The sequence below is a fragment of the Bufo bufo genome, chromosome 10, assembly GCF_905171765.1.
Source record: "Bufo bufo chromosome 10, aBufBuf1.1, whole genome shotgun sequence".
Taxonomy (NCBI): Eukaryota; Metazoa; Chordata; class Amphibia; order Anura; family Bufonidae; genus Bufo; species Bufo bufo.
This window is the reverse complement of record NC_053398.1, coordinates 51612130-51639808: the sequence shown is the minus strand read 5'-3', so window position 1 is coordinate 51639808 and position 27679 is coordinate 51612130. Positions and strand designations below refer to the sequence as shown.

General features: G+C 43.3%; 1 protein-coding gene across 1 annotated transcript in view; it reads right to left on the bottom strand.

Annotated features, from left to right (window-relative positions):
* Window positions 1-27679, bottom strand: part of ATG2A (autophagy related 2A) — a 147326-nt gene that overhangs the window by 38814 nt on the left and 80833 nt on the right. The window contains exons 27-28 of the mRNA XM_040410669.1: window positions 26388-26464; window positions 23194-23364 (exon numbers count right to left, since the gene is read on the bottom strand). Of these exons, the coding sequence (XP_040266603.1) occupies window positions 23194-23364; window positions 26388-26464 (248 nt within the window). The remainder of the gene's footprint in view (window positions 1-23193; window positions 23365-26387; window positions 26465-27679) is intronic.

Here is a 27679-nt window from a genome sequence, read left to right as displayed (position 1 = left end):
TCCCACTGGGGAGTAGATTTCTTTTATCCATCACCACTTGATGTAACGCTTTGTTGAATCAGCCAGCTAACGGAAAGCGCGCCTGCCCACAATGGAGGCCGCAGCTTCATACACTGCACCATAGACATGTTGTCACTATAACTACACATGTTATAAACACAAAATAAATGCACTTTAAATGACCTAGAAAGACCTAAACCTTGAAATGTTTGTCGGTCTGCAAGACGTCCTGCATGTTCCTGAAACAGTCTTGTAGTACAGGGATTAATCTCTTGCTAATCTGCTCCATTTCAGCCAGTGAACTGGCAGATTGGGCGCAGGTCAGTGGGTGGGGATTATTGTGTCCCAGATAAGGCACAAGAGGCAACCAGTTATCTTACAGCCAGACACTGGTGAGGAGGAGGTACATGCACCATCACTGAGACTGAAAATTAAAGGTGTTTTCCAAGGACCGACATACTGTTGACCTATCCATAGGACCTCCATGGATCAGCGTCCGCCACAGGTTATGGAAGTAAACAGTGTATGAATCCAGAATAGCACATCTCTGTGCACTGTGTAGTGGCCATTCTTGGGTACTGTAGCTCCTATTCACTTGAGCCGCTGGACCTGACAGTGGCCACCACACAGTATATGGATCTGTGGTGTTCTAGATCCGTACACTGTCTAATGTGGAAGGGCGGCTGCCGCTAACACTTAGCAGTAAGTTTACATGCACATATCTTCATAAAATCACTAGAATTTGAAAGACCACAAATTTGATTTTAAACTGGAATATTAAAAAAGTAACAACCTATAAACGACAGTAATTACACTACTTAAAAAGCAAGTGCACCTCCAAAACCTATTATCCCCTCAAAACTTAAAATTGGAAAAACCCTCCAGAAAATGTCACTTTTTTTTGTAGATTTTGAATTCATGTCTAAGTAAATCTAGCTGGTGCACAACTCAGGGGACACAAGTGCATTTTTAACCCATTCGTGACATGACTAATTTTAGCCTTAAAGGGGTTGTCTTATATCACCATTACTAAAATGGGATGAGACACAGTCCCGGCCCGGAAACAACACAGTGCTCCGGCGCTCTGTTGTTTCAGTAGCTCTCATTGCTGTGCATGAGAGCTACTGAAACAGCGTAGAACAAGAAGCTATGCAGTCTCCCTAACTCAGGAACTGCGTATCTTGTTGTGCTACGCTGTTTCAGTAGCTCTCATACACGGCAGTGAGAGCTACTGAAACAGCAGAGTGCCGAAGTGGCAGGACTGTGTCTCAACTCGCCTCAGTAACGGCGAACTGAGACAACCCCTTTAAGGGGCAGCAAATTTCCCCCGGCCCCTCTGTATTCCAGCAGTCATGATTTTTTTAAATTTTATTATTTTCTTCAATTTAGAGTGTGAGCGACTCAATTTTTGCGGGATGAGTTGCACTTATTTTTGGGAACCATTTGGGGGTTTATATAATGTATTAAATAACTTTTATGATTTAATTTTATGGGGAAAGATGAAAAAAAAACTGCAATTTTATTATTTTGTGGGATTTATTTTTACGAGGTTCAGTGTGTGGTATGATACCTTTATTCTGTAGGTCAGTACGGTTATAACGTTGCCAAATTTATATATATTTTTCTCTTCTACCTGTAGCCTGTCAGCTCCCCTACTGCCCCCCCTCCCCCAGGCTGGTTGAGATCACACAGCCCGCTGCAGAGGGGAAGGCCGCTTTAACTCTTCATATTTCAGGCTTGGTAACAGCTATAGATATTGAACTAGTCTTGAAAGCTCACAGTCTAGGCTTTAAAACAAGACCAGAATGGCACTGGACATGACATCTGGAGATCTAGCTGTTAGAAATCGGGTAGGGAGTGAAACCAACTATCACTCCCATCCAATTTCTAACAGCTATATCTCCCGATGTAGAGAAGCTCATGCTGATATTCTGGTATTGTTTTAAAGTCTAGGCTGTCAGTTTTCAAACAAAACCAGTTCTCTAGCTGTGACCAAGCATGAGATATGAGGGGTTAAATACGGCCTCACTCTTTCCTCTGCTCGGGCTGAACGGTTAGTGCCTTTTCTCACAATCCAAGCATAACTGTTAAGGGATTAATTTCTTGAAAGCAGACAACCTGATGATTGCAGTTGCCTTGACGGACTGTTGACAGCAATGTCCTTCATGTAACGTTGTATGTATGTAACAGGAATTATTTTTTAAAATGATTAAAAAATACATCAATATAAACAATCTGCACCTAAAATTCACATCTAAGCAGAGGTTTACACTCAAGACAATGTCAAAATATTGAGGTCTCCAAAGCATATATACCACAAGTGTATACATCAACAAGAGTTTGCTCTCTTAACCCCTTGTACCCCGGGTCAGTTTTCACCTTCTTGACCAGGCCATGTTTTTGCAACTGTGACGTGTCACTTTATGTGGTGGTAATTTTGGAAGGCTTTTTATTATACAAACCATTCTGCAGCAGTAAATTTAAGTCTTTATTTATAAAAAAAAATCAAAAATGTACCAAAAATTTTGGAAAATTCGCAATTTTCAAAATTTCAATTTCTTTGCTTTTAAGGCAGATAGTGATACCTCAAAATAGTTATTACTTTACATTTCCCATATGTCTACTTTATGTTGACATCATTTTGTAAATGTCATTTTTTTTGGGATGTTTGTAAAACTCACTTATTTTAAGGACCAATTCTGTTATGAAGTTGCTTTGTGGAGCTTACATAATATAAACCACCCATAAATGAACCCACTGTAGTAACTACACCCCTCAAGTTATTCAAATATGAGTTTACAAATTTTGTTAACCCTTTAGCTGCTCCACAAGAATTAACGGAAAATAGAGACATTTCTAAATTTTAAAAGATTTTGGGCAGATTTTCCATTTTAATCCATTTTTCCCTGTAAGGTAGCAAGGGTTAACGGCCAAACAAAACTCAATATTTATAATGTAAGGTAAGAAAGTTAATTTTCAGCTAACCATAGACGAGGATGCACGGGACAAGACCAGACCAGTCTTCTATGTAACGTACGGAAGAAAAGAGTTCCAGCATCCAAAATTTCAAAAGGTTGCTTCGTCTTTATTCGGGTTCATAATATGAATACATCCAGTGTGCACCTCACCCACCACCGTGGCTGGTCAACATGTTTCGAACTTTTCAGTTCTTAATCATAACCTGGTGGAGTGCTTGTACCCCGGGGTATAAAAGGACCCCACCCTCAATCATGCGGGCGGGTAGGTAGATCTAAACTCCTCCCGGGGGCGAGCCTTCAACAACCAATACACCCATCACCATACGTCACAGACACTACTATTTTCAGCATATAAAACACATGGCAGTATTAAAATATTAATCCACAAATCCTTGTAATATCAGGATTATTATCTGAACAATTTAAGAGCGGAGGAATAATTAAAAACAAAACCACTCCTGCAGAATTTATAACATGGTTGCTGATTTATGGTATACAGGTGTAGCCCCACCCACCCCGTTATAACCCTCCCGATGGCTCATTTATCGTCTTCAGACCGCAGGTCCAAAGCGGAACGTGTGTTTTCTACCCAGGACAAAATCTCCCAAGATCAGCTGTATATGCAAATTAAAATGCAAGATTTCGAAAAGCTCCTCACGCAAGAATTGAGACTGTGATGGGATTTTACTATACTCATATGTAGAGAAGTCCATGATACCAAGGGGACTTTGAACCCAAAAAATTCCCACAACTGTGTTCTCGGAATCATTTGTTTCTAAATGGAACGGTATCCTATCCGAATGTTCACTCCAGCTTATGGCACTCATAATTGAACAGGAGGGGGAGAAACTCGACTCAATACAATGGGAAATTGAGGCTTGCTGTACCTGTCTGAATAAATATGAGGACATGCAGAAATTCCAAGAATTGCAGGATAAAACATCCAATACCTTGAAAAACATAGAGGAAAATATCATGGAGGTCAAACTAAATAAATTCCAAAGGGATCTTTTTGACTATAATAATGACCAGATATACGAGTGGGGTAGGCGTGAGAATGTACCACGCACCCCTAAATCTATATTAAAGAATAAAAAACAATCAAACAAGTCCCAGAGAAGGGCCGGGGCAGCCCACAGAGTGAATTTTAACTCTTTAGATTTGGAAGCCACAGAGGGTACAAGTGATTCTCAGGACTCCATTGAAGACACTGATAGAAATAAGGGGGAGCTTATGTCTCTAGAAAATAAGCCCTCTTACTAGAAAAAATCTAGACACAAACAAAGACATGGGGGTTCAACTCCAAAAAACGGGCAAGAAGGGCAGGTAGAAAACACAGCAAGAAAACCTCATACAATGTCGACCAGACATCGAAAGACATAGGACCCTGTTCACATGATGTCCCTATACATGATGTAATCAATTTATCGCAAAGGGTATTAACGGAGGAACAGTTTGATGTCGTGTCCCTCGGTTTAAACTTTGTACCAGCAACGGACTTTGACCTTTTTTGTACAATATTAGATGTTAATAAATTTGTTCGCAATCTGACTCTGAGGAGACATTTCTCCGATAATTCTACAACATGATGTGATGACGGGGTTGATAATGAGAACCCCGGGAGTCAGTTTGCAATGTTTTTACTAGTCTTTCCTTTGCGGAACAATGTTCACTTGTTTGCCTGGAGGGTTTACAAATAGAAAATAAAATGTTTGATGCTAAAGTTGATAGTCGGGAATTTAAAACTAGAAATGCAATTTTTTATCCCGTGAAGTGACGGGTTCCTAGCATGGATACCTTTCAAAAAAACATTAGAAAGGGAACTCACTGAGATCCACACTCTCCAGGTTAATCAGAAACAGAGGTATGAGAATCTCACTAGACGCCAGGGGAGGCTTGAAACAACTAAGGGAATGTTCAGACCTAGTAATCAAGATGGCGGACAAGGGGGGGGTCTGTGGTAGTCATGGATAAGGATGTTTATTTTGGGCAGATGATGGCCATGCTGTCTGACTCTTCCACATACAGAAGATTAAAGGGAAACCCTATCGACAGATTCAAGAAGTCATATTTGTCCTTGTTGGATAAAGGCAGAGATAGGGGTTTCATCACTGATAAAGAATATAATTTTCTGTGTGTTGAAACTCCAGTCATTCCCATCAAACATGCCCTTCCTAAGACACACAAAAAAGAGGTACCCCCTCCCCACTCTCCGCCCCATAGTGTCGGGTATTGGGTCGTTATTTGAAAGATTAGGGGAGTGGCTAGATGCCATTCTCCAACCCTTAGTCAAGAGACTACCAGGTTTTGTCATGGACACATCGGATGTTCTGAGGGCTTTCTATGACAAATCCTGGAGAGAAGAGTATATCTGGCTTACCCTCGATGTGGTCTCCCTTTATCCCTCCATCCCGCATAACATAGCCCTTTTGGCACTGGAATATCACCTGCACAGATATAGTTGCCACTCGACAGACTTTGTGGACTATATAGTGCAGGTGACTACATTGCTCATGACTTCTAATTACTTCAACTTTGACAACAGTTTTTTTTTTTTTTTTTACAGATCAGAGGTGTTTTAATGGGGGCTAAATATTCACCATCCTTTGCCAATCTCACTATGGCTTACTGGGAGGAGCGTTTTATATTTTCAGAGAATAATCCTTTTGCGGGTGCCGTGGTTTGGTATGGCAGATGCATAGATGATTTGCTCCTTATTTGGGGCCGCGGTGTGTCTGCCATACCAGACTTCATGGCATATGTGAATGATAACCCATACAATTTACAGTTCACTCACCAGTTTGATGCATCCTCGATCTGTTTTCTTGACCTGAAGCTAACTGGAATACCTGATCTAACTATTATGACAGAGACCTTCCGCAAGGAGGTCTCGGGCAACACCATCCTTAGAGCCGATAGCCACCACCCGGCACATACTCTCCGGTCTGTGCCAGTGGGTGAGTTTATCAGAGCACGTAGGAATTGTAGCATGGAGGCTTTCTTCCAAAAAGAATGTGCGGTAATTCGGGATAGAATGAAAAGGAGGGGATACCCTAATTGGATGCTGACTAGGGTCGCCCAGATAGTCAAGAAGAGGACTAGAACAGATATTCTGTTCAAACATTCAGGTAGAGGGTACTGAAATAAAAAAGAAGCAAACTTTAGTGATAAACCCACACTTGTCCTCAACTTTAGTAGACAATTTGCGGCGATTAAACAGGCTATACATGGGTGCATTCCGATCTTATACGAGGATCAATTCCTGCTTAACTCTCTGCGGGATGGTTGCAGGATTGTTTCAAGACGTCCTGGCATCCTGGCCAATAAATTGTCTCCCTCCTTACTTGCTTGCTTTTTCCACTGTTAAATCTAAACCCACCTGGCATAGACATCAGGGTTTTACCAAGTGCGGGAGTCATCCCTGCAAGTCCTGCAATTATGTACAACCTACTACAGTGTTTGAAAATTCTACACACACGGAACACTTTCCTATTAGGCGTTATATCAACTGCAACAGTGTAGGTGTTCTTTACCTGATTAAGTGCACTAGTTGCGATGTTATCTATGTGGGGAGTACCTGTAGACAATTTAAAGGGAGTCTGTCACCTCCATATGGCCATATACAGTTCTTACATTGTCCTATCGCACACCTATACATGAATGTAATGCTACCTTTGTCTTTGTCTTTACACTTGCAGAAGCTGGAAAAACAAACTTTGATTGATATGCAAATGAGCACTCGCAAGTGCCCAGGGGCGGCGTTCACTGTGTTGGTGCCCAGGCTGCTCTGCCTTTTTTCATTGTTCCCCGCCCCAACCTCTGCATATGCCCGCCCTCCTATTCCCTTGCGTCTTCTTTCGGTCCGGCCGAGATCCCGTGACTGTGCACTGCCTCGCCGGGCCGGAGCATGCGCACTGCGATGTCCATTGTGGGCATTGCATCGCTTTAACTACTGCGCATGCGCCGGCGAACGCCACATTGCCGCTGGTTTTGCGCCGTTCGCCGGAGCATGCGCAGTAGTTTAAGCGATGCCGTGCCAACAATGGCCATCGCAGTGAGCATGCCCCGGCCCGGAGCCAGTGCGCAGGCGTGGGATCTCGGCCGGACCGAAGGATGACGCAAGGGAATAGGAGGGCAGGCATTTGCAGAGGCTGGGGCGGGGGAACAATGAAAAAAGGCAGAGCAGCCTGGGCACCAACACAGTGAACGCCGCCCCTGGGCACTTGCGAGTGCTCATTTCCATATCAATCAAAGTTCGTTTTTCCAGCTTCTGCAAGTGTAAAGACAAAGACAAAGGTAGCATTACATTCATGTATAGGTGTGCGATAGGACAATGTAAGCACTGTATATGGCCATATGGAGGTGACAGACTCCCTTTAAGGGCAGGCTGCGGGAGCATCTGAACTATATTGCCAACCCTATGGCAACAGGTATCTAAAGTGTTGCCAGTCACTTCATCAAAGAGCATAATAGAAGTGTGGCCAGTTTGAGTGCTTGTGCCATCGAGAGGGTTATTCCCTCCTCCAGAGGTGGTGACATCAGGAATAAGATGCTAATGCGGGAAGCCTTCTGGATCTTTAGATTAGATATTCGGTATCCGAAGGGACTAAATATGCGCAGGGAACTTATGTATTGTTACCAATAGAAGGTTGAGAAGTGATATTGCAACATACTTGAGCTATATTATACTTTATTCAAGATATCAACAGTCTGGTAGACATTGTAACAATCAGATATGTTTGAGTGACAGGATAATTTTCCAATCTAAGCCATCACACATGCAGAGGAGTGAATTAACCATTATGACATTGTGGATTTGGACTGTGTTCACACTGACTATTTCTACGTTTTTTTTCTCTTCTCTGCAGGAGTGGTTTTGTTTTTAATTATTCCTCCGCTCTTAAATTGTTCAGATAATAATCCTGATATTACAAGGATTTGCGAATGAATATTTTAATACTGCCATGTGTTTTATATGTTGGAAATAGTAGTGTCTGTGACGTATGGTGATGGGTGTATTGGTTGTTGAAAGCTCGCCCCCGGGAGGAGTTTAGATCTACCTACCCACCCCCATGATTGAGGGTGGGGTCCTTTTATACCCAGGGGTACGAGCACTCCACCAGGTTATGATTAAGAACTGAAAAGTTCGAAACATGTTGACCAGCCACGGTGGTGGGTGAGGTGCACACTGGATGTATTCATATTATGAACCCAAATAAAGACGAAGCAACCTTTTGAAATCTTGGATGCTGGAACTCTTTTCTTCAATATTTTTAAACCCTTACTTTGCAGTTTACAGAAACACCCCGTAAGTGGTTGTAAACTTCTGTATGTGCACATGGCAGGATGCAGAAGGGAAGGAGCAACATATTGATTTTGGAGGGCAGATTTTTACTGGGAAGATTTTAGGCTGCAATGTCGCATTTGAAGACCCCCTGATGGACTCCTACAGTAGAAACTCCCAAAAAATGACCCCATTTTGGAAACTATAGGATAAGGTGACATTTTTATTGGTACTACTTTGGGTTACATATGATTTTTGATCGCTCTATATTACTCTTTTTGAGGCAAGGTAAACAAAAAATGGCTGTTCTGGAACATTTTTTTATTTTTTGTTTTGTACAGAGTTCAGCTGACAGGATAGATCATGTGCTATTTTCATAGAGCAGGTTGTTACGGACGGGACAATACCAAATATGTCTAATTGTATTTTTTTGCTTCAGTTTTACATAATAAAAAATCATGTTTTTGTGTCTCGACTTTTTTAAGCCATATTTTTTTTTTCTGTCGATCGTCTTGGATAGGGCTCGTTTTTTGTGGGAAGAATTGATGTTTTTATTGGAAGCATTTTTTGGTTACATATGATTTTTGATCATTCAGTATTAGAATATTTCCATCAGTGACTGTGAGCCAAAACCAGGTGCGGCTCTAAACACAGAACAGGTGCAGATCTTTCCCTTATACCTTATGTCGGTGGAGGCTCCAATCCTGGTTTTGGCTCGAAAAAACTGATGGAAATTATGTGTGTATGAGACTTTAGACTGCCATAATTCTGGTTCAGATAAACCACAGGAGGTCCAGGTGTTGCCTCCATAATATGGTAACAAAAAAACCTCCTAGCAGTACACTTGCCTGAAAAGTGGTTGAATATTGTCGTTTAAAAAACTACGGTCAAAACAATAATTTATTGAGACAGACAGTGAGCGGATATGTCTTTTCTAACTGATGAAAATCTTTTCCTTCTGTCAGACATATATTTGCTATATTCCTCTCTAGTGATCATTGTTATTGCTGTAAGGGCAGAATGTAATGGGTATCACTAGAGAAGTGGTCCTCATATTTTACTCAATTGATTGGGCATGGCTGATTAGAAAGGACAGGGACAGTGTAAAAGTTATTAATGCTTGTATGTTTGTGGTGTAGTTGGTGAGACTTACTTGACGCTATGATCCAGATGATGGTAAATATCTGGGTCATGAATTTGGTGTAGTAAAAATATTCTAATTAATATCAGAGGTGCAATTAGATAATCAGGCACTCATCTTCGCATGTGCAAATATGCTCTCTGATTGATGGAGGGATTGATAACATACACAGAAGTCCATGTTACCCTCCCCCTTGGGTCATGTACAGTTAAACAGGGAGAGAGAGATGAGGACACTGCAGCCTATCGGTATATCCAACAGCCCCCATAAAATTGAAAGGGACTGTAGAATGACAAAAATGCTGATTTCAAGGTTTACCGTTCCTTTAAGAACATTACTGAAGAAGTAGTCACGTGAAGATATATACTTTATTTGCTATTTAGGCATGTTCTAGGCATATTTTAGGTTTCACCCACTTCGCCTAACATTAGAGGCCTGTTAATGAAATCATGTACAAGATACAGTATAATGCAAACATTGCAGCGCTAGATCCTAATACTGTATATTGGGTAACACAGTTATACTTCCTGAGAATATAAAATGGTCCTCATTTACAAAATGGCCTTAAATGTCAATGTGTTTACCGCACTTAGATTAATTATATTGCTCAAAAGGAAGTGTTTGGACTACTGATGCCAGAATCCGAATTTGGAGGTCCGTCAAAATGCTGTTTATCAACTAAGGTCACATGAGGGCATGTTATATGCCAAAATAATAGGGGGAAAACTCACTGACTGCAGGAGGTTGTAGACAGGTTATGTCTTTAATTAAAAAAAAAAGCAGGAATGTAATAGCAAGTGATACTACAGTACATCTTTATTATTTATACACTCAGAAACACATTACCTTACATAGCATGTTTTATATGCTTCTGAGCCTTCTGTACAAATAAGCAGATATCACTGCAAATAGCACATGGGGCTCTTATTCCAAATATTCTGTGTGATCATGTAGTGCAGCTCAGATACAAATACTTTCTGCTCTTTTACCAAGGACATATGTAATATGTCACAACTTTAAATTCTTGCAAAAACTAGAATATACTAGTTAGTAGCCATGGAAAAATATATGTAATAAATGTTAGTGGTTACCATGAATAGAAAAGAAAAAAAAATGTTTCATTAAAAGGGGCTGTCCGGGCTTTTAATATTGATGACCTATCCAGAGGATAGACCAAAAAAAGAGGAGGAGATCTAAAATAAACCAGCACCTCCATAATGCATATAGACGCAGGTGCACGCTACCTTGGCTAAAATACAATCATACATAGAACAGACGGGATCCTACTTTGCCCAATTGTAGACCAAAAGCCCAGGAGAGGCATGTATTTGGGCAGGAAGTATCACATAGCTGGAACTTACTTTGCCCAGATAAAAGACTGGTAGCCCAGGAGAGGCATGTGTTAGAGTAGGCATCGTCTGTTTAAAGCCACCTTGTCGTGGTTAGATGGGCCCAACATATTTTTGAGCTTCTATTTTTTCTTACAGTAAGTATAGCAACAATGCATTTTCCCTTTTTTTATGAATTCACAGTTTACTTATGTCTTTGTGCATTAAGCAGTGCGCTTGTAGTTCTATCTAAAGGATAGGTCATCAATATTAAAAGCCCAGACAACCCCTTTAAACAAAAACTCTGGCAGCCCCTGTAAATGTGGTGAAATAATGAAAGAATCAATGCTCACTGCTTTCCATTCCACCGTTCTCAGCGTTGAGCTGGAGTCAACACCACTGCTGATATCATCTTCCAGAATGCAGCAGTGATGTTCCATACACACAGGTCACTGCTGCAGCCAATCGCTGGCTTCAGCAGTATATGAGATGTCACTGCTGAAGCAGTGATCTGTGTGCCCTGAACATCACCGCTGCAGCCAGGAAAAACAAACAGCGGCGGGGAGTAACAGAGCTCAGTGCCGGATGATGCAGGCAAAAAAGGAATGAGTATCTATTCTTCTGTTATTTTACCTCATGTACAGTTTTTATTTGACTCGGACAACCCTTTTAAGTTGTAATCTGCATTCATTTCAGATCCCCTATATTCAGTTTGCAAGCTACTCATAGCTTCAGACTTTTCTCATATGGGTATGTCCCTCCCAGTAATACATGCTTGATCTGTGTGTCCAGAATGCTGCTGCCTACCCCATGCAAACTGCCTTGTGCTTTCATTCCTCCCTATCTATAGCTTGTGTGAGCTGCCCTCTTGGACCCCCCCCCCCCCTCCAAATGCATCTGTTGTGCACAACCTTCTACTGCTGCAATCCATATAAACAGACGAGCTCTGAAAGCTGTGAGAAAAGGGAGGATTTATGTACATTTCAGCAGCCCCACCAGTAAGTTTAGGAACATACACACATACCATAAGCAAAAATGGTGGGCCATTTTTAATCAAGACTACTATTCACAAAGTTGCGTAAAATTTTGCATTACGGCAAAAAAAGAATTATAAAAAAAAAACTGTGCAAAGGTTTCCAAACCATTTAATGCCCAGAATCGTAGCTTTTAAATAATAGCAGGATTCAATTGCAATATTTGGGGCACAGCCCTTGGTTAATGTAGGGACCAGAAAGAAAGATTTTACTGTCTAGGAAGAAAGATCAGCGTCACTCTGATTTCTTCCTTTGCCTTCAGTGACCCCTCCAGGGGGTGGGCTGGCTACAGGAGCATTTCTTCACACAGTATGAGAGAATATACACTCACCTAAAGAATTATTAGGAACACCATACTAATACACTGCTCAAAAAGTAAAGGGAACACAAAAATAACACATCCTAGATCTGAATTTATTAAATATTCTTCTGAAATACTTTGTTCTTTACATAGTTGAATGTGCTGACAACAAAATCACACAAAAATAAAAAAAATGGAAATCAAATTTTTTAACCCATGGAGGTCTGGATTTGGAGTCACACTCAAAATGAAAGTGGAAAAACACACTACAGGCTGATCCAACTTTGATGTAATGTCCTTAAAACAAGTCAAAATGAGGCTCAGTAGTGTGTGTGGCCTCCACGTGCCTGTATGACCTCCCTACAACACCTGTGCATGCTCCTGATGAGGTGGCGGACGGTCTCCTGAGGGATCTCCTCCCAGACCTGGACTAATGCATCTGCCAACTCCTGGACAGTCTGTGGTGCAACGTGACGTTGGTGGATAGAGCGAGACATGATGTCCCAGATGTGCTCAATTGGATTCAGGTCTGGGGAACGGGCGGGCCAGTCCATAGCATCAATGCCTTCGTCTTGCAGGAACTGCTGACACACTCCAGCCATATGAGGTCTAGCATTGTCTTGCATTAGGAGGAACCCAGGGCCAGCCGCACCAGCATATGGTCTCACAAGGGGTCTGAGGATCTCATCTCGGTACCTAATGGCAGTCAGGCTACCTCTGGTGAGCACATGGAGGGCTGTGCGGCCCTCCAAAGAAATGCCACCCCACACCATTACTGACCCAATGCCAAACCGGTCATGCTGGAGGATGTTGCAGGCAGCAGCATGTTCTCCACGGCGTCTCCAGACTCTGTCACATCTGTCACGTGCTCAGTGTGAACCTGCTTTCATCTGTGAAGAGCACAGGGCGCCAGTGGCGAATTTGCCAATCTTGGTGTTTTCTGGCAAATGCCAAACGTCCTGCACGGTGTTGGGCTGTAAGCACAACCCCCACCTGTAGACGTCGGGCCCTCATATCACCCTCATGGAGTCTGTTTCTGACCGTTTGAGCAGACACATGCACATTTGTGGCCTGCTGGAGGTCATTTTGCAGAGCTCTGGCAGTGCTCCTCCTGTTCCTCCTTGCACAAAGGCGGAGGTAGCGGTCCTGCTGCTGGGTTGTTGCCCTCCTACGGCCTCCTCCACGTCTCCTGATGTACTGGCCTGTCTCCTGGTAGCGCCTCCATGCTCTGGACACTACGCTGACAGACACAGCAAACCTTCTTGCCACAGCTCGCATGTGAAATTGATTGTCACTCAGTGTTGCTTCCTAAGTGGACAGTTTGATTTCACAGAAGTGTGATTGACTTGGAGTTACATTGTGTTGTTTAAGTGTTCCCTTTATTTTTTTGAGCAGTGTACGATGTTGGACCCCCTTTTGCCTTCAGAACTGCCTTAATTCTACGTGGCATTGATTCAAGAAGGTGCTGATAGCATTCTTTGGAAATGTTGGCCCATATTGATAAGATAGCATCTTGCAGTTGATGGAGATTTGAGGGATGCACATCCAGGGCACGAAGCTCACATTCCACCACATCCCAAAGATGCTCTATTGGGTTGAGATCTGGTGACTGTGGGGCCATTTTAGTACAGTGAACTCAGTGTCATGTTCAAGAAACCAATTTGAAATGATTCGAGCTTTGTGACATGGTGCATTATCCTGCTGGAAGTAGCCATCAGAGGATGGGTACATGGTGGTCATGAAGGGATGGACATGGTCAGAAACAATGCTCAGGTAGCCTGTGGCATTTAAACGATGGCCAATTGGCACTAAGGGGCCTAAAGTGTGCCCAGAAAACATCCCCCCCACCATTACACCACCACCACCAGCCTGCACAGTGGTAACAAGGCATGATGGATACATGTTCTCATTCTGTTTACGCCAAATTCGGACTCTACCATTTGAATGTCTCAACAGAAATCGAGACTCATCAGACCAGGCAACATTTTTCCAGTCTTCAACAGTCCAATTTTGGTGAGCTCGTGCAAATTGTAGCCTCTTTTTCCTATTTGTAGTGGAGATGAGTGGTACCCGGTGGGGTCTTCTGCTGTTGTAGCCCACCTTTCTTTCCCATTCTGACATTCAGTTTGGAGTTCAGGAGATTGTCTTGACCAGGACCACACCCCTAAATGCATTGAAGCAACTGCCATGTGATTGGTTGACTAGATAATCGCATTAATGAGACATAGAACAGGTGTTCCTAATAATTCTTTAGGTGAGTGTATGCTCTCATCAATTTTCTCTAAGTAAAGAGGCGAGAAGAGGAGCACAACCAAATATCTTCTGCTCTGATGTAGAATATTGGTCAGCTCGGTGACTCAGATGTTTACTGGTATCTGGGCCATGGTGATTTTTAGTATATTCAGTTCTGATGAAAATGTGAAGATATGTGCATGTAGACTTATGTGGCATGTATGAACTTGACACAACTTGAACTTTTATTTTTAGGGGGTTATATACAGCTAAGGCTCCGCTTAGGCAAAACCTCATTAAATATTACATATTTAAATATTGAGCATCTTTTACAAAGCAGATTGATGCAAAATTGCACGAAGGCGCTCATGAATGTAAAACACAGAGTAATTTTTACAACGTGCCAGGTGTCTACTTTTACAAAATATATGGGTGTGAGGGTATAATATATTTTTTATAATATAGCTTTGATTTATGAATGTAAAGTGTTTTAAAAAAGTTTTTGTACAGCTGTGAATTAAAGGGGTTTTCCGAGATTTTGACACTGATGAATATCAGATTGGCAGTAGTCTGACTACCGGGACCCCCGCCGATCATCTGTTTGAAGAGGCCACAGTGCTCTGGTGAGCGCTGTGTCCTCTTCCTAGGACAGTGATAGGCAAACTGCGGCTCTCCAGCTGTTGCAAAATGACAACTCCCACCATGCCCTGCTGTTAGCTGAAAGCTGTAGGCAGTCTTTGCATGCTGGGAGTTGTAGTTCTGCAACAGCTGGAGAGCCGCAGTTTGCCTATCACTGTCCTAGGACAATGATGTCACGTTTATCAATCACGTGGCCAAGGCGCAGCTCAGTCCCATTCAAGTGAATGGGGTTGATCTGCAATAACAAGCACAGTTGAAATCCAATGGACGGTGCTATGCTGGGTAAACTGCAAGGCGGCCACGGTGCTCTGGAGGTAAAAAGATCCAACCCAGCTGGGTTAGTTTTTTCGATCCTGGAGTCAAACTTGCGGCAGCTTGCGAGTTGCGCTGTGACCCCACTCATTTCAACAGCTGTACTGCTACACAGCTTTCGGCGCGTGACAAATGTTGTGCCCAGCCTTTAAAAGAAATATGCAACTTGGTGTCCATTTGTGGTTAAGATAAAATAGTAGCTGACTTCCTGCACAAACACTGAACATATAAAGGGACTAAAGTGAAACAAAATACAAACAATGCTTCAAGAAAATTTGCAGCATGTACAGTAGCAGCAAAGTGGATCTGGTTTTTTAAAAAGCTCATCCACATGCTGTGAAAAATTTCAACAATGGAATTAGCCCACACAGTATCTTAACATCCAGTGCAGATTTTAAACTAAGTGCTGTTTTAAAGTCTGTACCATGTAAATTTACTTTGTGGATTTCACCCTTTGCAAAGCTGATGGTAAAAGCTGTCACAAACTCACATTAATTACTTACAAAACAAAATCAGCAGCAATTGGTGCAGATTTTGCTGCTGCAGAATGCCGGTGATTATGGTGTGGACCCCTCTCACGTGGACATAACTTAAGACTGAAGCTTAAAAGGGTATTCCGGGATTTTGTTATTGATGTTCTATTCTTAGGATCGGCCATCAATAACAAAATTCTGGAATACCCCTTTAAGTGCAGTGATTTATTCAGATTTTTGCAAGGTATGAAGTGCAATAAAAAAATAAAGTAGTCATAGCTTACATTTTTTATAACATGTATTACATATGCAACACTTCAGGCATTATATAAAGATTCTATTTATGTTACGTTCAGACCCCTGTCTGCAAGGCCATTGAAAACTCACCAGCAAAATGATGTAACTACTTTAAAAGGGTGTCTTGTTAGAAAAATAGATTTTTGTACTTAACGTAAAATCTTTCTCTTCCGTTTATTGGGGGACAGCTGCTGCCGCTAAGAGGAAGACACTAAGTATAAAGAGTGAACTTCTCCCACCAGCTATACCCTTCTTAAGGGACTAAACTAAAATAGTTTGTACAAAAGCAGTAGGAGGAGCAAAAGCTTGAAAAATGTGCAAGAACCAAACTGAGGCAGAAACAAACAAAAATAACTGGGTGTGAGCTGTGTGCCCCAAATGAACGTAAGAGAAAAAGATTTTATGATAAGTACAAAAAAAACGACTACTTTTCTCTTCCGTGTCATTGGTGGACACAGAAAAGGCCATGGGAAGTTCCAAAGAAGTCCTAAAAGGTGGGCAAAAGAACCAGAAGATGGAAGCGGTCAACAAAACACCACCTGCAAAAGGTGTGTAGGGATGACCAAGTGGCAACTTTATACATCTGAAGAGCTGAAGCAAGGCGGCATACAGCTCAGAAGGCACCTACCGCGTGGGTGGAATGGGCAGTAATCCATAAAGAGGACTCTCAGCCTTTAACGCGGTATGCTTCCACAATTGCCAAAGAAATCCATCCATGGTAGCTTCTGACACTTCCAGTCCCTTCCTAGGGCCATTCGGAATAACATACAGAGTCCACACGTCTGAAAGAAGACGTCAGAGAGAGGTAAATGTGAATTGTCCTAACTAGGTCAAGAGTGTGCATAGAACACTCCTGGGGGTGGAGCGGAGAGGGGAAAAAAGCAAGGCAAAACAATATTTTCGTTGAAGTGAAAGGAAAACCCCACCTCTGGTCAAAAAGATGGCATTTGGTGAAGGACCACCCTTTCTTGATGGCCCACCAGGAAAGGACTGGACAAGAAAGGGAAGCATGTTCTGAAACCCTACGAACAGAAGTAATAGCCACTAAAAAGACAACATTGTAAGAGAGAAAACAAAGACAAACTTGCTGAAATGCATCCAAGGATGATTATTGGAGTGCCTCAAGCACCAAATTAAGCTCCCAAATTAAGGGCCAAGGGGTGGTGGAAAGGTGGGACACAATGGGCAACCCCCTACAGGAATGGGCGAACAAAGAACTAGATGCCAGTCTGCACTGAAATAAAATGAAGAGGGCGGAAACTTTCCCTTTAAGGGAACTCATACCAAGGCCCAATTCCAGACTGGATTGGAGAAAAGAAATGCATTGGGAAGAAAGGTCAGTCCTCACACCAACGGAAAAAGGATTTCCACGTCCTATGATAAATTATAGAAGAGGAAGTTTTCCTGGCATGGATCATTGTTTGAATAACTGATTCCAAAACCCCTGAGCTCTTAGAACGTCAGCTTCAACAGTCATGCTGTTAAACGCAGCAAAGGCAAATTCAGGTGGAAGAAAGGGCCTTGCTACAGGAGATCTTCCTAAAGCGGCAGATGCCATGGTTTGTCAGCGAGGAGGACGACTAGACACCTGACCTGCTCAATCCAGAGCCACAAGAATCACAGGGAGGCCTCTGGCCCTGATCTTTCACAGAAGCCGCAGAAGAAGTGGAAAAGGTGGAAAGACATACAGGAAAGTGAACTGGTTCCATGGGATGACAAGTGCATTGACTGTCAACACCAGAGGGTCCTGTGATCGAGCGATGAAGAAGTCGATGAAGGGCCACGAGGTCCCACCTATTGCAAATTGCCTGAAAAACTTGAGGATGAAGGGCCCACTTGCCCAGATCTATATGTACACTGGGAATGTGCACCGCCAAAACAGTGCCAGGATGTATTGTTCTGCCCACTTAAAGATGAGAGCAAATTCTGCCATGGCTGTCAAAGTCTTGGTGGTTTAGGTAGGCCACCGCCATAGAGTGAAGGAGAGACTCTTGGGTTGGTCCAATGTCGCAGAGACATACGCATGGCCCTTAGTTTAAAGATGTTGATAGCTGAAAAACTTTCTTTAGGGAACCAAACCCCTTCAACTGACTCTCGACCACTACTCCCCAGCCGTGAAGGCTGGCATCCATCGTAATGATATTCTTTTGCAGGGGAATGAAGAAGCGGACCAAGGTCAACATTGGAGACGTCACTGAGCATCTGAGTGTCCGAGGAGTCGATGAAGGTATAAGAATCAAACAATGCAAGGAAGCCTTGGACTTGTCCCATTTGTTCAGAATGGTTCGCTGGAGGGGGGGGGTCGGTTGTGGAATTGAATGTGAGGAACTGCTTAGATGGCTGAGACCATCAGACCCAGTACCCCCATGCATTGGTGAATTGCAAGCGGAACCAGTCACAAAAGGGGGAGCACATTCTGTTAAAGTGTCAAAAGCTTCTCTGGCAGGAGAAGAACCCTGGCCTGATGAGGACAGAAGTACATTGCCAGGAATGTGATCTGTTGGAACGGCACAAGTCATAACTACAGGAGATTGATGATCCAGCAGAACTGCAGGCTGTACAGATTGGATGACAGAAGAACCCTGGCCCGCCTGTCGAAGTACATCCCCAGGAATGCGATTATTTTAAACAGCACAAGACATGACTTCAGGAAATTGATGATCCAGCAGAACCTGTCCAGCATGTCCTAGATTATCTACAGGTTCTCCAGATTCGATGACAATGGCGGGCCTTGATCAAGATGTCGTGCAGGTAAGGGATCGCTACAATCCCCTGGGGATGGAGGAGAGCCATGAGCGAGATAAACACCTTGGTGAAAATTCTCAGAGCAGTGGCCAGCCCGAAGGGGGAGAGCCACAAACTGGTAATGGACGGGGCCCTCTGCAAACAGAAGAAAACGCTGATGGCTGGTACAAATGGGGAAATGGAGGTACATGTCCTTGATATTTATCGAGGACAAAAATTCCCCCGATTCCATGGATGGGACCCTATCTGGAAACGCTACACATGGATGAAGCGAACGACAGAGTGTAAATCCAGCACCAGGCGAACTGTGCCTTCCTTTTTGGAAACTATTAAAAGATGTAAAACCTGTAAAAAACTGTCTTGGCAGGGGATCAGATAGTCAAAAAAAGGCAAGAGCCCTGGACGGAGAGTTTGGGGGGAGAGGAAAAAAAAAGCCGGGGGAGTGGAGGCAAACGCTAGTTTGTACTCCTTTGAAATGACCCTGCAGGCTGTCTGAAGTATGCGCCAGCCAAACCTCCTCAAACAAATGAAGATGACCTCCCACCCACCGGCAATCGGGTGGGGGCCACATGTTAAGCGAAAGAGGGTTTTGAGGAAGAAGACTTTGAACTGTGGGAAGGCGCTAGGATGAGAATGCTTTGAAGGAGGGTTTCCTTTTCTGGTCTTGGTAGGGTTTCCCGTCCAAGCCTTTTGGATTAGAGAAACACCTAAAGGAATTAAAAAAAACTGGTCTACCATTCCTGGTCCTGCTGGGATGAGAGGGTTTTTTCTGACGCAAATGAGTGCTTTTTCCACAACAGTTGCAATTAAGCTGTGCATTATGGGGCAGAGTTTAGAGGATTGCTCATATTCTAGGCCTAGCTCTGTGTCAGAAATTGTGCCATATGAAAGGTCATCTCTGAACAAGACTCTTTGGGAGATGGAGGAGAGGATCATGATCCGTGGGAAACAGAACACCAGGAGGAGTGAAACGTTCTGGCCCTTTTCGTGGACGCCCACCATGGGAGCCTGTAATTACCTCTGAATCGGAAAGGCCCACATCTGACCTTAAGGACATGTGCCCCACCATCTCTACGATGGCCCTTTTGGTTTGAGAGATGTCCTGCACTATGGTGGCCAATGAAAGTGTCCAATCCGGTTCTGCGGACACTGGGGGAGCAGGGACAGATGAACATGGAGTGAGGTGCAAGAGAAAGAGCCCACCCCCTCCCCCCTCCCATTGTTAGGCCTGTTTCACACTTCAGTCGTGGCTTTTCGGTTTTGAGATCCGGCAGAGGATCTCAAAACCGGAATTAAACGGAACCGCAACATTTAATACATCTGGATGCTTCCATTTTGGCCAGATTCAGTTGAATTAAACCTAAACTGAACAAACCGGATCCGGTATGAAAATCATTGTAAGTCAATGGGCAAAACGGATCCTACACCATTGACTTATATTGATTTTCATGCTGAATCCGGTTTGTTCCGTTTCGCAGACCAGGCACAAAACCGCAGCTTGCAGAGGTTTTGTGACCGGTCAAAAAAAGCAACAAAACTGAACAGAACGCATCAAATCAGTTTTGTCCCCATTGACAATGAATGGAGACAAATCCGACCCGTTTTGGCCCAGTTTTCAGATACTCTGCCAGATCTCAAAACCGGAAAGCCACAAAGCAAGTGTAAAACAGGCTTTACCTGTCCAATGTTTTCTGTCCACCCAAATTCCAGCTGTGTCACCTTTGTTTGCATGCTGCCTCTTGATGAGGGAAGCTATGCCGGAATTAGGGTGGACTTGCACTGAAAGATAATCCGATTGCTGGAGGGTGAGATCTACCGTCCCTCCTTGCCATCCAGAGGTAAGGAAAGAGCATCAGAGTTAGTGGCTCGCTGGTCTCTCTCCTTATGTGTGGGGTAACAGGTGGTAGCGACTGCCTCTAGCTCCCTACAGTAACAGGACCTAAAGAGTCAGGTACAGTCAGGTTCATAAATATTGGGACATCGACACAATTGTTACATTTTTGGCTCTATACACCACCACAATGGATTTGAAATGAAACGAACAAGATGTGCTTCAACTGCAGACTGTCAGCTTTAATTTGAGGGTATTTACATCCAAATCAGGTGAACGGTGTAGGAATTACAACAGTTTGCATATGTGCCTCCCACTTGTTAAGGGACCAAAAGTAATGGGACAGAATAATAATCATAAATCAAAGTTTCACTTTTTAATACTTGGTTGCAAATCCTTTGCAGTCAATTACAGCCTGAAGTCTGGAACGCATAGACATCACCAGACACTGGGTTTCATCCCTGGTGATGCTCTGCCAGGCCTTTACTGCAACTGTCTTCAGTTCCTGCTTGTTCTTGGGGCATTTTCCCTTCAGTTTTGTCTTCAGCAAGTGAAATGCATGCTCAATCGGATTCAGGTCAGGTGAGTGACTTGGTCATTGCATAACATTCCACTTCTTTCCCGTAAAAAAACTCTTTGGTTGCTTTTGCAGTATGCTTTGGGTCATTGTCCATCTGCACTGTAAAGCGCCGTCCAATAAGTTCTGAAGCATTTGGCTGAATATGAGCAGATAATATTGCCCGAAACTCTTCAGAATTCATCCTGTTGCTTTTGTCAGCAGTCACATCAGTCAATAAATACAAGAGAACCAGTTCCATTGGCAGCCATACATGCCCACACCATGGCACTACCACCACCATGCTTCACTGATGAGGTGGTATGCTTAGGATCATGAGCAGTTCCTTTCCTTCTCCATACTCTTCTCTTCCCATCACTCTAGCACAAGTTGATCTTGGTCTCATCTGTCCATAGGATGTTGTTCTAGAACTGTGAAGGCTTTTTTAGATGTCGTTTGGCAAACTCTAATCTGGCCTTCCTGTTTTTGAGGCTCACCAATGGTTTACATCTTGTGGTGAACCCTCTGTATTCACTCTGGTGAAGTCTTCTCTTGATTGTTGACTTTGACACACATACACCTACCTCCTGGAGAGTGTTCTTGATCTGGCCAACTGTTGTGAAGGGTGTTTTCTTCACCGGGGAAAGAATTATTCGGTCATCCACCACAGTTGTTTTCCGTGGTCTTCCGGGTCTTTTGGTGTTGCTGAGCTCACCGGTGCGTTCCTTCTTTTTAAGAATGTTCCAAACAGTTGTTTTAGCCACGCCTAATGTTTTTGCTTTCTCTCTGATGGGTTTTTGTTTCGTATTTTTCAGCCTAATGATGGCTTGCTTCACTGATAGTGACAGCTCTTTGGATCTCATCTGCAGAGTTGACAGCAACAGATTCCAAATGCAAATAGCACACTTGGACCTTTTATCTGCTCATTGTAATTGGGATAATGAGGGAATAACACACACCTGGCCATGGAACAGCTGAGAAGCCAATTGTCCCATTACTTTTGGTTCCTTAACAAGTGGGAGGCACATATGCAAACTGTTGTAATTCCTACACCGTTCACCTGATTTGGATGTAAATACCCTCAAATTAAAGGGTCTGCAGTTAAAGCACTTCTTGTTTGTTTCATTTCAAATCCAATGTGGTGGTGTATAGAGCCAAAAAATGTTAGAATTGTGTTGATGTCCCAATATTTATGGACCTGACTGTATGTCTGACTCTTAGACACTAAGCCAAAACGGTATTAGCTTAGTCCCTGTAGGAAAGGGAATAGCTGGTGGGAGGAGCTCACTCTTAATGCTTATGTTCGTCCCATGGTCTTTCTTGTGTCCCCCAATGACATGCATGAGAAAACTCATTTTCAAATACTCTACTAGGGCAGAGTTAAAAGATGGGATACATTTAGTACCCATTTGCCAGAGCCGAGAAGGGCTACAAAGGACCCAGAATGTCCATGTATTACATAGACAGCTTGATGATTTTAATGGGAACCGTGTCATACTTCATTTTTCCTGCCATTGTGCTGCAGAAAAACTGAACACTTGCTATTAGGTTTCTATACAGATTATATTTGGTAACTGGCGGTTCCATTGCTAGGGGCCCTTCTACGGGTTGTATTTTGGTTGCGTCGCGGCCACAGCGTGCTCAATTTAAACTAATTAGGACTGCACCATGCAGCCATTAACAATGCAGACCAACTGCGCAGTACTCGACACGACTGCCCTGTGTGTTCATACCCTAAGACGATAATGACCAATAGTTGCGAAGTGTTTTGCTCTAATTAAATCCAATACATTCTTACATTATACTACTTTTGGTGGTGCATGTTGGCCCTTAGACCTCTATTACAGAGACCAACAGTGAAGTTCAAAGGAAATGAAAGCTCCAGTAAATTCTACATAATTACCACTTAAAATATTGGCATCATTAATTAACCTTTTTTAGGAGTAACCATGCAGCCCAACCATACCCATGCATGCAACATTCAGTTAGATGAAAAGCTTCTTGACAAGTGACATATAACCCATCATTCAGAAGGCCGGTACCTGTAATTTCTGTCCTGCAATCTCAGTGGGCGGCTCAGGTTTTGGAGGGCAGTGCAGATCTCCATTGTTCATCACATACTGGGTGAGGTTGGCAAGCATGGCACAAGAGTCTGCACATGTGTGAATGTGGAGGACGTTGTTAGAACATCGCAGTTCAAAAAGAGGCTGAGTCTGGATGGAGAACAAAATCGAATTGGCAAAATGACAAACAGTAAATCATACACTGGGAACTGATAAAAGAAGCACTAAAAACATTTTTGTGAAGGAGGACATCTCAAGAAGAAAATTAAAGTGATAGACCTAAGGCTGACTCTAGTTTTTAGACACCCCAATTGATTTTATTACTATTTCGAGGTTGGATTCATGTGTACCGAAGGGAATAAGTGACATCTGTAGTTCTGCCACATTTATATGCTATGGGTGGGAGTCGATCATAAACTCTTTTGTAATATACAAAATTATTGCTCTACGGAAGCATGCAAGGTGAGGCCACAATGTAATTATGGAGAAAGGATATATTTAGGTAGATGTTTGGATTCATGGGTGTGCCTCTGCTATTTACATCAGGTCTCCTCTTTCTCCCTCATGCATGAGTAAGGGCAGAGTCCCCCAAAACGTCGCATGGCAGGGAAGGAGGCCAAGAAGATGTTGGGCTCAGAGTTCCTCACCTATTGGAATTTACCCATGTAACCAGTGGTTTTGTATGTAATGAATAGAGCACTATGTGCTCTCCGCATCCGCATTCCTGGAGTGCGGCCCCGAACTTCCAGGCCGCGGCCCAGCAAAAAAATAGAACATGTCCTATTCTTGTCCGCAATTGCGGACAAGAATAGGCAGTTCTATGGGGGGTGCCGGCCGGTTGTATTGCGGATCCGCAATACACCACGAACGTGTGAATGTACCCTTATTTATAGGTGTGGCTGTATTCTGGATTATTGTCAGGATGGGTCATCAATATCTGACCGGTGGGGGTCCAACTCCTGGCACCTCACTAATTATCTGTTGGAAGGGTCCATGGCAGTCAGGCGAGTGATGCAGCCTCTTCCTAGGCCTGTCATATCACATCAATCAGTGATATTGCCATGCAACACCAAGAACAGCCAGTATACAATGGACAACCAATGCTTGCCAGAGCGCTGCAGACCCTTCAAACAGCTGATCGGTGGGAGAGCTGGAAGTTGGACCCCCCGCTGATTACATATCAATGACCCATCCCGAGAAAAGGTCATCAGTATTTTAAAGGTTTATTAAACACCCCAATCAGCCAGACGATTGGTAGGGGGGGGAAGCGTTCCTTCCCGGCAATCACCTGCTCGCTAGCGGAGGAGATAGCTGCTATTATATTAAGCAATCTCCTCCACAACATGGGGGGAGCGATCGCTATGCTGTACAGATCGTAATTAGACAGCTCTGGACTGCCCGATGAAGGAGCATCGGGCATTCGGCAGCAGCATTATACTGCATGATGATTGCTAACGAGTGTGCATACAAACGCTAGTTAGCGATCATCAGGCTGAAAATCTGCCCATGTAATAAACCCTTTAACGCGGAAAACCCCTTGAATCCTACAGCGAACGATGTAAATAATATATGCTTATATAACTACACTCAGGGATTTAAAGGCATGGTCACGGTCACCAAATGAAAACCTCCAGGGCTTACAACTGTGTTTTTAGAGAATTGGAAAACAGTGAAAAGATAAAACAAGATTTCTATTTCAAAGTGACTTCTTTAGTTACAGCTTCATTTTTTAAATGTTTTAGGATCCATGTAACTTTTTACATGTATGTGCCACATTTATAAAGTACTGTACAAGCAACGGGGTCTAGTCCAAAAGCTGTCAGTCAGACAACGTTACCTCACATCAGGCTACAGATTATTATTTTATTTTTTTAAGGTAAAAAATGATGTGGATATGCCAGTATGCCACCCTGGCAGTTTTGTGTTTTTGGAAGATAGTTGACAAGTAAATGTGCCACATTCAGCCTTGTAAACTGCTGGCAAAATAAAACTTTTTATAGAGGTGCCCTTTTGTGTGCATCCAAATCACCATGCACATCAAAGTTGTGTGCGCTATAACCCATTGAAAACCAGGCTGAAAAACCTGATGGAAAAACTGCCTGAAAACTTACTCCAAAAACCCCAATTTGAACCTACAGTTAAAAGAAATACAAAATGATTCATTACCTAATCTAATATATAAAGCTGAGTGTATGTGTGTATGTCGGCTAAAGGAATCGGTTCCTTTGAATTTATAATCACGAAATTTGGAACACAGGTACATCAGGTTTCCCGGAAGGTTCTAGACCGGGTCTCGGCTCTCTAGGACGTACCGTTCCTGAGAGATTCCCAGAAAATGCATTAGCCAATAGAAGCTTGGTCACATGACCCTTATCAGCCAATAGAAGCTCACAGGCCTTTAGTCTCCACATACACACAGTTTTACTCCAGGTTTCCATAACAATCCAGCCATTTTTCTTCACTGCTGTAGGTCAGCTTTAAAGGGGCAGGGCGCTGTGGATGACACTGTTAAGGGAGCGGAGTGCTGTGTAAGTCACAGTTAAGGAGGCAAAAGCCAGACTTAAAAACCCAGCCCCCGGGTCCCGCTAAGCCACGCCCCCTGTCACTCCGCAGCCGACAGGGATTGAAAAAATGAAGGTAAAAATCAACTTCTGTCAGCTTCAGGGGTGGGAGGGAGGGTGACTTTGCTGTCTTAGCGTGAGCTGCAGGGAGACAGTGCTGCTGTCTGAGAGTGAGCTGTTCAAAAAGACATCCCTGTGTCCGTCCAGGCCCTGCACCAGACACAGAACAGGGAGTCTAAAAGATGGACTGTCCAGCCTAAAACCAAACCTCTGGCCACCCTAGGCTGCTGTGGAGGTCACAATTAAGGGGATGGTCCGCTATGGAGGTCAGTGTTAAGGGGCAGATTGTTGTAGCCTGTGTTTGCCCGTAAAATGGAAGAAAATATTTGCCCAATATTCTCTTCCCTTCAGCAGAAAAATCAGGAACCTTGCAAATTAATTTGCTCTATACATCCTAATGGCAGGCAGGGAACCGATTCCCTAATCAGGCGAATAGAACGCTCATTTAATGAGGCATGATTAGGAATCCCATGTTTGACTTCCATGTGATGTGGTCTTCCTGAGACTGAGCTTAGACCTTATGATCATGGATTAGATTGATCTGATTCATACCAGTTTAGACGATGAGTTTCCTTTCCAAGTGGTGATGACCAGTTCTAAGAGATCGACATCGAGGACACAGATGTAATCTATTGACAAAGAAACAGACACGTAAAGATTGTAAAGCGACCTGCTATTCCCCCACACATTCCACAAAGATGTATGGAGTGTTCTAAACTGAAAAATATACAATAATACAACCGTCTGCATCCGTCATGAACGGATCCGTTTGTATTATCTGTAACATAGCCAAGACAGATCCGTCATGAACTCCACTGAAAGTCAATGGGAGACAGATCAGTTTTCTATTGTGCCAGAGAAAACGTCTCTATTGACTTACATTGTGTGTCAGGACGGATCCGTTTGGCTCAGTTTCGTCAAGTGGACAGCAAAACGCTGCAAGCAGTGTTTTGGTGTCCGCCTCCAGAGCGGAATAGAGGCGGAACGGAGCCAAACTGATGTATTCTGAGCGGATCCTTATCCATTCAGAATGCATTAGGGCAAAAGTGATCCGTTTTGGACCGCTTGTGAGAGCCCTGAACGGATCTCAAACGGAAAGCCAAAACACCAGTGTGAAAGTAGCCTTAATGTGGACTGAAGTTCTGTTTTAGGTCTCATGCACACAACCATATTTTTGGTCCGCATTCTTACAGATCACACATAGACTATTCAATTCTATGGGGCTGCAAAAAATACAGACAGCACATGGATGCCATCTGCGTACTGCCCGCATCCAAGAGGTAGTGCCGCAAATTATAGACATGTCCCATTCTTGTCTGTTTTGCGGACAAGAATATGCATTTCTACAATTATGCTTGACAAAGGCTCACACCTGAGCCGAAACACGTGTCGCATCAGCGCTGTTTCCTCCATGCTTCAATAAAGCCACAGATTTGTTCATCAGTGAAGTGCTGGTCCTTTGTTTCATATCATTTCTACAATAGGGGCCAAGAAAAGTGCGGGATGCACACAACCGGTATCCATATTTAGCGGATCTGCAGTTTGTGGACTACAAAACAGATACGGCCGTGTGCAGGAGCCCTTACATTGCATCTAAATAATTATAATTAATTATTAAAGCACCGGGTCTGTTTCACCCAACGCTCTGATTCCTAGTGCTGCTGTGTGGAGTGGCTAGCTATATGCTGGTAAATACAACTAATTTTCCCTAATAAAATATCAAAAATAAGCTGTGGCTTGTAGTTCCAGTATTTCTTCTATCTTACGATATGCAGGACAGAAATAGCAGTAACAGCCAATAATGTTATCATCACCGGGGTCTAATACAGTGGAAACGGCTTCAA